The sequence below is a fragment of the Tigriopus californicus genome, chromosome 1, assembly GCF_007210705.1.
Source record: "Tigriopus californicus strain San Diego chromosome 1, Tcal_SD_v2.1, whole genome shotgun sequence".
Classification (NCBI taxonomy): domain Eukaryota; kingdom Metazoa; phylum Arthropoda; class Copepoda; order Harpacticoida; family Harpacticidae; genus Tigriopus; species Tigriopus californicus.
This window is the reverse complement of record NC_081440.1, coordinates 13,925,973-13,934,906: the sequence shown is the minus strand read 5'-3', so window position 1 is coordinate 13,934,906 and position 8,934 is coordinate 13,925,973. Positions and strand designations below refer to the sequence as shown.

At 48.3% G+C, this 8,934-nt stretch overlaps 4 protein-coding genes across 7 annotated transcripts in view; 2 read left to right on the top strand and 2 right to left on the bottom strand.

Moving 5' to 3' along the window:
• Nucleotides 1–2,860, bottom strand: part of LOC131885045 (tetratricopeptide repeat protein 39C-like) — a 30,811-nt gene extending 27,951 nt beyond the window's left edge. For 3 of the 4 annotated variants that reach the window (XR_009373788.1, XM_059232971.1, XM_059232978.1), the window contains exon 1: nucleotides 2,631–2,766. Coding sequence is in view for 2 of the 4 variants with exons in the window: in XM_059232971.1 (XP_059088954.1) it covers nucleotides 2,631–2,705 (75 nt within the window). In the remaining 2 variants the exon portion in view is untranslated. Of the gene's footprint in view, nucleotides 1–2,630 lie in introns of all 4 variants that reach the window. The other variant, XM_059232983.1, reaches the window with a different exon arrangement.
• A 47-nt stretch (nucleotides 2,861–2,907) lies between these two features.
• Nucleotides 2,908–5,137, top strand: LOC131885069 (ecdysteroid-phosphate phosphatase-like). Its single transcript, XM_059232998.1, is given in 2 exon segments — nucleotides 2,908–3,042; nucleotides 3,180–5,137. Coding segments are annotated over 2 exon segments (2,058 nt in total). The 3' UTR covers nucleotides 5,103–5,137.
• LOC131885127 (guanine nucleotide-binding protein subunit beta-like protein 1) lies at nucleotides 4,579–6,221 on the top strand. Its single transcript, XM_059233069.1, has one exon. The coding sequence runs from the start codon at nucleotides 5,208–5,210 to the stop codon at nucleotides 6,201–6,203; it is 996 nt and encodes a 331-aa protein (XP_059089052.1). The 5' UTR covers nucleotides 4,579–5,207; the 3' UTR covers nucleotides 6,204–6,221.
• On the bottom strand, nucleotides 6,186–8,166 carry LOC131885076 (acyl-CoA dehydrogenase family member 11-like). Its single transcript, XM_059233011.1, has one exon. The coding sequence runs from the start codon at nucleotides 8,088–8,090 to the stop codon at nucleotides 6,219–6,221; it is 1,872 nt and encodes a 623-aa protein (XP_059088994.1). The 5' UTR covers nucleotides 8,091–8,166; the 3' UTR covers nucleotides 6,186–6,218.
• Nucleotides 8,167–8,934: the final 768 nt, after the last annotated feature.

The window sequence follows — 8,934 nt, the reverse complement described above, 5'->3', positions numbered from 1 at the left end:
TTTGAAAAGCTTTACCCACCTTCAACTGGATATGCTCATCGAACTTTCCATTATTTTAAGGACTACACCTAAATCCTTCATGGATGAGACCTGCTCAATGCTCTTACCTTCATCATCTAATAGTGGAGTGTCTAATGACGTCGACCCAAAGGTCATTGAGTGGAATTTCATTCCATTCAAGGCCATATTATTCTTAGCAACCCAAGAGTAGATCTGTGAGTGGTTCTTCTTCTTTTTCAATGTAATTCACATCAATTGCAGGATACACTGGGTTAAAAGTGGCCCTTTATATTAATGAGAATGTATCGCTCCTCTTTTAGACCTCTCAGGGAGAAACTACTAGGTAAGCTATAAGACTCAGCTTGTGGGCAACTTCGTATGTGGAGTTTAACTGGAATTCTGATCAATTTGTCCAAGACTGTCTCAAAGCCATGAAAGTCAAACTTTAAGGCACAGTATATTAAAGGGAAGCAAATTAAACTCGAAAAAGAAAAGAGAAGCACTTCATGGTACAAAACAAAGAAATAACGTCATCAATTAACCAATCATAATTTAACGCCTAGTTTTATAAGGCATCAAATTTTCAACAGCTTTCAGTTTATTTTGCTCCTTAATTAGCAACCAAGGAATTTAAATGTAGCAATATCGTGCTTTTGGGGCACTTTTTTAAGAAGGAGTTAAAACACAAAATAGATCAATGAAAAATTATAAGACCAAAAGTAAATGTGTACTGCACTTCCTTTTCCACTGTTTATTCCAAAACTTGCTTGTTACTCGTTTTGACTAAGGTCTGCCAAAACTTGCATCTGGCAAATTTGCCATAATGAAATGTTCTTGATTTTTTTTCCTACAAATCCTTTTGAGATGAAAGTAAGACTATGTTGCAGGTACGTTACCTACCACCTGATTATGTATTCGATACATCAATCCCTCTCATATTACTCTGCTGTTCTTTTATCATCGTCCTTTTTTAGAGATTCATTATTTTGAAAGTTGGGATGTACTTTTGCTTTTTTAATAAACTTCCTTAAAAATCAGACACATCTTAACATGTTTTCATGGGGTATGGGTTAAATGGATTAGGAGATGGATGGTTAGTTTTGAGATAGTTGGCTTTTCATAATTTTCGAGAAATTTAAAAAACCAGATGAATTTTACTTCTATCAAGTAATGAAACTTATTTGAACAACAAAATTTGTCTCTAATGGCTTCACTTTGACATTATCAATGTGGTGCTGCTGAACTCTGACTTCTTATTATCATGCATGCAGTACTAAAGTTGCTGGTTGAGCCAATCAGTCAGTCTAAGTGGCAGCGTGAACAAAACACGAACTTTTTCCCCAGGTATAATGGGTTCAAATTCATCCGCAAGTTTTGGTAGGGCCTAGTTCTGACTGAGTCTGGAACGTCATGTTGACTAGAGATGTAATGAGCCAAGAATTTTCGGGCTGGGCTGAGCTAAGAGGAAGGTGGCTCATTTCGAGCTGGGCTGGGCAAAAATAAAACAGGTTTCGAGCTGAGCTGGGTTGATCGGGTTGATGTTTCGAGTCAAGTCTGAGCTGGGCCAAATCCGAGCTGGCTCATGATCGAGTTGACCAGACCCATGTCTGGGCTGAGCTATGCTTGACCTGGAAAACCCAATAGACCTATGGGTCAGTCTAGTTTCTAGTTCTCGTGTCAGGTAGCACCACGAAATTGTCTTAATCCAAACTAGGTGTTTAAAAAGTGCAATCAAAGATAGAACATGGAGTTCCTTTTAGGCGATGGTACCATTCAACGAAAACCAAAAAAAAAACAGATTTGTGACCTTTCTTTTATCAAGGTTTTTTGCGGTTTCACCAACCTCTCGTACTAGATAAGGAAAGATGGAGTACCAGGCAAAATCATTGAACAAGTTGCTGAGTAGCAACCAAATTGCTGATTGCAATAGACCATTCACTGTCATGTATAATATTTCCTCGGCTTGTCTTTCAGTTAAAGACAAAAGTTGTCAAACTGGTGTGGGCCACAGTTGAGCTCCGTCGAGTTCGGTCAGGGCTGAGGCATGGCCTCGTCGATTTCGAGCTGAGTTGTATCATAGCTCGTCGATTTCGCGCTGGGCTGAGCCAGAGCCTAAACCCAGCTCGAGAACATGAGCTGAGCCAAATCATGGAGTGCTCCATGGCCAAATACGTTTCAACAGTTCGAGCTGGGCTGAGCCCTAGGCTAGCCCAGACGTTCAAATTTTGTCGAGTTTCGAGCTGGGTTCCAGCCCATTACATCTCTAATGTTGACAGACCAAACATGCTAATCTAGTTACAGATAATTAGATATGTTGCTAGATAAAAGTGGCAGTTTCAGGAGTCCTTCTTGTTATGTCAGCCACAAAATTTCAGGGCAACGATTGGCTACCTCTATTTCTATTTCAAACTCCTTAGGTCCAAGGCAAGAAAAATACTGTCATATGCTTCTCTGGATCAAATTTACTGCTGAGGATGGGTCAGCAGAATTCTGTACCGACAATCCCATTATCAAGTCTTGGCACGATCTCGCTTGAGACACCATCGTGTCAATCGTCTCACATGTTAACAGGTCAAAATAACCGGGACAAGTTCCTTCCAGGGTTAAAGACCAAAGAATTTTGGACGTACCTCCCTCGATTTTACACGATTCTCGCTGGCCTCCCACTCGGACAGAGCGGTTATCCCGGTGCTATCCCGCCCCATGGCCGGCCTTCCTAAACCATGGAGGACGCTATCACTTCCTCTCTCTCCAAAAAGTCCAGTCAAGAAAGATTTTCCAGTGCCGAATCAGCTGTTGCGTCCGTCAGTTTTCTACTTGGTTTACCGTCCAGCCTGAGATCTGCTTAAAGGGCTCAAAGCCACCAAAAATCATCCCAAACATCCGCCGTTTAGCCTCGAATGGGTCATGGCCACCGCCAAGGCCGCGACAGGCAACTCCGCCTCGCCTCTCAACGTGGAACTGGTGGAACTGCCCCCTCGATCCGCCAAACCCGCAACGCCCACCCTGACCGGCGCCAAACCCGCGCACACCCCCTTAGAGGTAAGTTGAATGGCCTGACGGGCCTGACTGCTTCTTCTTCTTCCTCTTGTTCTTGTTCTTCATCATCATACACTTGCTTGGGGAGTGGTTGAGCGTGAAGAAGTCGGGTTGGACTGACTGAGCTTCGTCCGTTTCAGGTGTTGTTGCAATTGGGGTTCCCCAAGCATCGCGGTCAAAAGGCCTTGGCCGCCACCGGCCATCGGGGTGTTCAAATCGCCTCGGATTGGCTCTTGGCTCATGTCAACGATCCCACCTTGGATCAAGAGATTCCTCGCCATTACGTGTTTTATCTGTGTCCGTCGGGGGCGTTGCAGGAACAGCTCGACACCTTCTGGGATGCGTCCAAGATTCAGATCGGTTGGAATGGCGTGCACAACTCGTTTCCGCACATCACGCTCACTTCCACTTTCACTTGTGCCGACCATGAGGCCGAGAAGCTCTTGGACGTGGCCAAAAGCATGGCTGGCCATTTCCGGGATGACTGGGCTCATGATCGGTTCAACTTGGAGAAGTACGTCTCGCCCAACTTCTTGGGCTTGTTCGTGGGTAAACGGGAAGAGATTCTGTTGCGATCGCTCTCGCAAGAGCTGTGTCAGGCCTTGGCCCACTTGGAAGTGGCCACGGAGCCCATGTCCAAGTCGTATCATCTGACCCTGGCCTACCAATTTCCGCCTGAACATCTGGATGGATTGGCCGATCTGGCTCATGCCGTGGATCCGGAGGCTCAGGCCGATTGGGAGCTCCGATTGTACTCCTTTGAGGAGCGGATGAAGAACAAGGAAGTGTTCAAGGTGCTTTTCTCGCACATCCCACGCGAGGAGGATGAATTGGAGCTCATGATTGGCGACTATGTGTACGTGAGTCCCGAGGATATCACCCAGTCCACCGACGGCTGGGTGATGGGCATCTCGTGGCTCACGGGCGGCACGGGTTTCTTGCCCAAGACCTATATACAACAAGCGGCCGAGACCACGGCGTGGACTTTGCATGCTTCCATTCCCCTCAACTCGAGTCCCAATCCCGTCACGCCCTTTGATGTCCATCGGGAGCAGACCCGATTGAGCTTGTCCTCCACCTCGTCCTTTGAGCGACTCAAGGCCAGTGTTGGGGCCCAACGTCCGGATGACTCGGGCGGGCTTCATACCTCTTCCGATCCCGAAATCGAGGCCTTGACCAAGGTCGTGTCCCCGCCAAGCAAATCCCCCAAAACGCCCATGAAAACCCCGCGTCAAGTGTTCACCATTCGTCACGGCGAGCGGGTGGATTTCACCTTCGGCAGTTGGATCCAGTTTTGCTTCGATGAGAGTGGCACCTATGTTCAAAGAGACCTGAACATGCCCGTGAGCATGCCGAAGCGGAAAGCCGGGCCCGAGGGCTTCATTCGGGATTCTCCACTATCCCGAATCGGGGTCATGCAAGCCCGTTTAGTGGGCGAGTCCTTGCGCAAGACAAAAGTGAGATTTTCCCATGCTTATTGTTCGCCCTCATTGCGATGTGTCGAGACTTGACACCACATCCTGGAAGGCATGGGCTTAGCTCAAGAGATCAAAATGAACCTGGAATTCGGACTGTTCGAGTGGTTGGGATGGTATCAGAATGCCATGCCGGATTTCATGACCCCCGAGGAAATGAGCGACGCTGGATACAACGTGGAGATGTCGTACAAGCCGTTCATTTCGTTGCTTCAATTGCAAGACACCGAGGAGTCGTGCGAAGAGCATTACTCGCGCAACTTCTTCGTGACCCAATGCATTCTCCAAGCCACAGAAGAATCCGGTGGAAACGTGCTGCTGGTGGCGCATGCGTCATCCTTGGACACGTGTACCCGACAAATTATCGGTCAGTCGCCCCGGCCCTTCAACGATATGTTGGCCGTGGTCAGAAAAGTCCCTTATTGTAGTGTGGCGTGCATCGAGGAAACTCAAAAAGGTGCCATTGACTCGCACAATCCTTTGGGTTGGAAGTTGATGGAGCCGCCCATCCCACCTTTAAGCCATTCCAGCAATGCAAGATATGATTGGACCGTTGTTCGTGATGGAGCTCCCGTTCCTAAGAAATGACTCTCGCCTCATTTTATATACCTTCTTTCACCTTATCTCAATGTGTCTAATAAATGTATGAACCAGTGAATATCTGACAATTGTGCTTTACAGAACAGAAGAGCCATGCCCAGTGTTCACCCAGTGTGCTACGTGTCCGGGTCCGCGCCCGTTTCTTGTCTGGATTTCCATCAACCTGATCATTCGCCCGGGCAAATTCTGGCGGGTGACGTGGAAGGGCGCCTGTATGCTTGGAGCTTGCTCTCATGGGAGTGTCAACAAAAGATTCGAATCTTTCCCGCCGGTGGTTGTACCTTCTTGAGATGCATCGGGGATCAAATCATCTTACAAGGGAGGTTGACCAAAGGGGAAAATTCGGCTTTGGTATTAATGGGGCTTCAAGATCGAGAAGGTGTGTCCAATTGGACCAAGATCTGGCAAGCCGACAAAGAAGACTACAATCACGATGGATTCTGCAAAGGATCCAACCACGGCCAAGTTCTTGCTTTGCCCTTGGGAACCTCGGATATCCAAGTGTGTATTAAGGACGAGGCCCAAGTGAAGAAACTGGCTCTTCTGAGGTTGGACTCGAATGTGTTCGGAAACTTGATGTCTGTGAAAGTGAGTAAGATTGAGGATCAAATTCGAATCTTATCCGGATCAGAAAACGGGTGCATTCATTTATGGGATTGGGCCGACGCACTCATTTTGGCCAAATTTGAATTGGCTCCAATGATTCCATTCGCTTTGGATTTCGACTCTTCGTCTGCCCAAGGATTTATCGGCGGTGATCAGGAGTATGTGGTCTCGTTCAAGATACAAAATGGCAACTTCCAGAAATTGTGTCAGAGAGAGATCCCTTCCAAAGGGATTTCTCACGCTCAAATCAGAAAATCGGGCGGAAAAATCGTGGTCTCGGCGTGCTGGGACTCAACAATCCGAGTCTTCTCGTGGGTCAAACCAAGCCAATTGAAGCCTTTGGGTGCCTTGAAATTTCACTCGGAAACCATTGAGGCTGTGCAATGTGCCCGTAAACCGGTTGCTTCCCATGGAAATAAGATTCTGATTGCCGCGGCTTCTAAGGATAAGAAAATCTCATTCTGGGACATTTATAACGAATAAAAATATATTAATATTTCATGCTTTCAGAAATAACTCATTGGGGTTATATCCATCAAAAACCAGAGACTGATAACTTTTCACGTCATCTTCATACACTCCTTGACTGAACTTTGTGCTCACCGGGGACAAATCTCGTTGAAGCCAATGTCTCAGAGTCACAACATCGGATTCCGAAGCAAATTCACTGAGCGCGTGTTCAGTCAATAACGTGGCAATGTAAGTGTGAGCCAAGCTTACACTCAGATCTCGTGAAGCCTTTTCCAACTGATCCGGCCGCTCAGTGGCAAAGTGCAAGATAGCTCTCGCCGATTTTCGGATGGCTTCCGCCGACTCCTGGATCGTGCCGAGATTGGACTTGGAGGCCAAACCAGCCACGGCTGAAACTCGGGCCTCGAAAGCCTGAAGCGCCTCACCGTTAGTCTTGATCAGGGCGCGGATGACGTCCAAACTCATCACGTTGGAGGTACCTTCCCAAATGGGTAGCACTTGCGAATCCCGAAGCATTCCGGGCAAACCCGTGTCTTCAATATATCCTTGTCCACCAAAGCATTCCAGGCCCTCCGAGTTGAGCGCCACGCTCTGCTTGGCGGTGTACAGTTTGGCGACTGGAGTCATGATCCGGAGAATGAGGCTATCCTGGTCAGAAATATGATGAACATCATCCAGACCAATCATTCGAGCAATGTCCAACATCAAACACTCACACCCTCGGATCTCGACCTCCATGCGAGCCAAAGTCTGGGCGTGTAGCACTTTCTGGGCTATGGGTTGGCCAAAGGCCGTTCTTTTCATGGCATAATCCCGCGCCAAGGTGATCATTCGTCGCGGGTAACTCACACTATTCAAGATGTTATGCAGGCGGGTTATGGTGAGCATACTGGCGATACTGGGAATGCCGCGACCCGGACTGGACACCAATTCCGCCACGGTTCCGTCCAACAACAACTCGGCCGTGGGCAGTTGGCGCGTGCCCAACTTATTCTTCAATTTACACACCTCGATGCCATTCAACCGGCCTTGGGCGTCTCTGACCTTGACGAAGAACATACTGATACCTTTATTACCCGCCACGCTCTGACCTTGCCCGTCCACAATTCGGGCCAGAGCCAACGTCATATCCGCATCCGTGGCTGAGGAGAACCACTTGTAACCGTGAAGATGGAACAACCCAGGCTGATCCGTGGGCACGGCTAGGGTTTCGGTCCCATGGGCCACATCCGACCCACCCCGCTTCTCCGTCATCCATTGGCCCGATGTCCAAAATTGGGCGGGGTCCCTCGAGGTCAAGTGAGCCCAGGCTTCGGGCAGATCCACCTGATGGGCTTGGAGGGTCTGGGCCGCTCCATCGGTCATGGCTAGGGGACAACAATACAAACCGGATGCCGGGCCATACATGAACAGCTTCACCGCTTGGTAAATCCGACTATACTCGGCTTGGTTCCGTTCATACGCAATGGCCACGAGACCTTCTTGGGCGGCAATGGCCTTCTGTGCCCGCCAAGCCGGACAAGTGACGATCTCATCGACTCTTCGACCCCAAGCATTGGTTTGCTTCAAATAGGGCGGATTGTCCTCGCATTCGCGTCCCAAGCTCCAGATGTCCGTGCTCACCCGTTGGCCAAAGCCTTCCAGGTCCGGTTCAATGCTCTCAAGGACCGGGGGAGGACACAAGCGGGCCAAGTTCCGCCGGACGAATGGATTGGACGTGTACGCGTTGGGCCAATCTGGCTCTTCTTGCACGAATATCCCGGTGCGCGCTTTAGCGTAAGGTAACCGCTCGATGGACCGGGCCGCCAGGGCGGGTTTAGGCCAGGGCGTGGTGGCGGGCGGGGCGCTGGATTTCCATCGAACTGGATACGGAATGCCCAAGGCACCCCGAAGATACATCCTCTCACTCTGAAATCAGTATTTGGAACCCCACTACAAGACCTGAAATATTTGAGTCTGGCTTCACTTTGTTTACTAGAGCTTGATAGTCAAGATTAGGGCTAGGGCGAATCTAGCCCAGGTCGGACTCGCCCGAGCGTTCGATTCACTCGCTTTGGGACGGACTCGAGTCCGAGAAAAGGGTCCAACCCAACACGCGACTCGCGTAACATTTCATTTTTCGAAACGGATCATGGCGGTCTAGATATATGTAAAGTAGACCACTCTCGGATCCAGAGCAAATCTGAGTCCCTTTTCACAAATGTTTGGTTTTAAGTTCCGGTCACTATTATAACGTCAGCCTGTCAAGCGTTTGGTGCAAGTTATTTGGTCAAAAGCTTTTTCTTTATTGTTGTATATTTACCACTCAAAGGGTCGAGATAGTAAAACATCTTTATTCTGTGGATGAGGTCTTCCTCATAGTTAGTGACATATTCATTAGGTCCACCAGGTGCGTTTTAGAACTAAAATTCCTCCACCTCTCCACCATGTGTTTTCGATGACACCATTCCTTCTTTGTCTGTGCGATGGATTCCTAGAATTCTAATCCGTTGGCGACGCGTCTGTGTCCTACGATTTCCTGACCTTTTGCAAGACCTGAATCCGGCTAAAGACTTGTGGCTTTGACTGGACTCTAGATGCATGAGAAGGCTCGTCTTATTTTTTACAAAGCCTTAAAAGGCGAATGAAATCATATTTCAAGGGTTGCTTTTCTTACAGAAATAATTTATGACGAGATAAAGTCCGTTTCTAGACGAACTTTGAAAATAAAAACATATTTTTTTTCTGACGAGCCCGGACTCGA

Bases quoted from the DNA above. Each gene is read 5' to 3' on its own strand.
- LOC131885127 (XM_059233069.1), top strand. From the start codon at position 5,208: ATGCCCAGTGTTCACCCAGTGTGCTACGTGTCCGGGTCCGCGCCCGTT.
- LOC131885076 (XM_059233011.1), bottom strand. From the start codon at position 8,090: ATGTATCTTCGGGGTGCCTTGGGCATTCCGTATCCAGTTCGATGGAAA.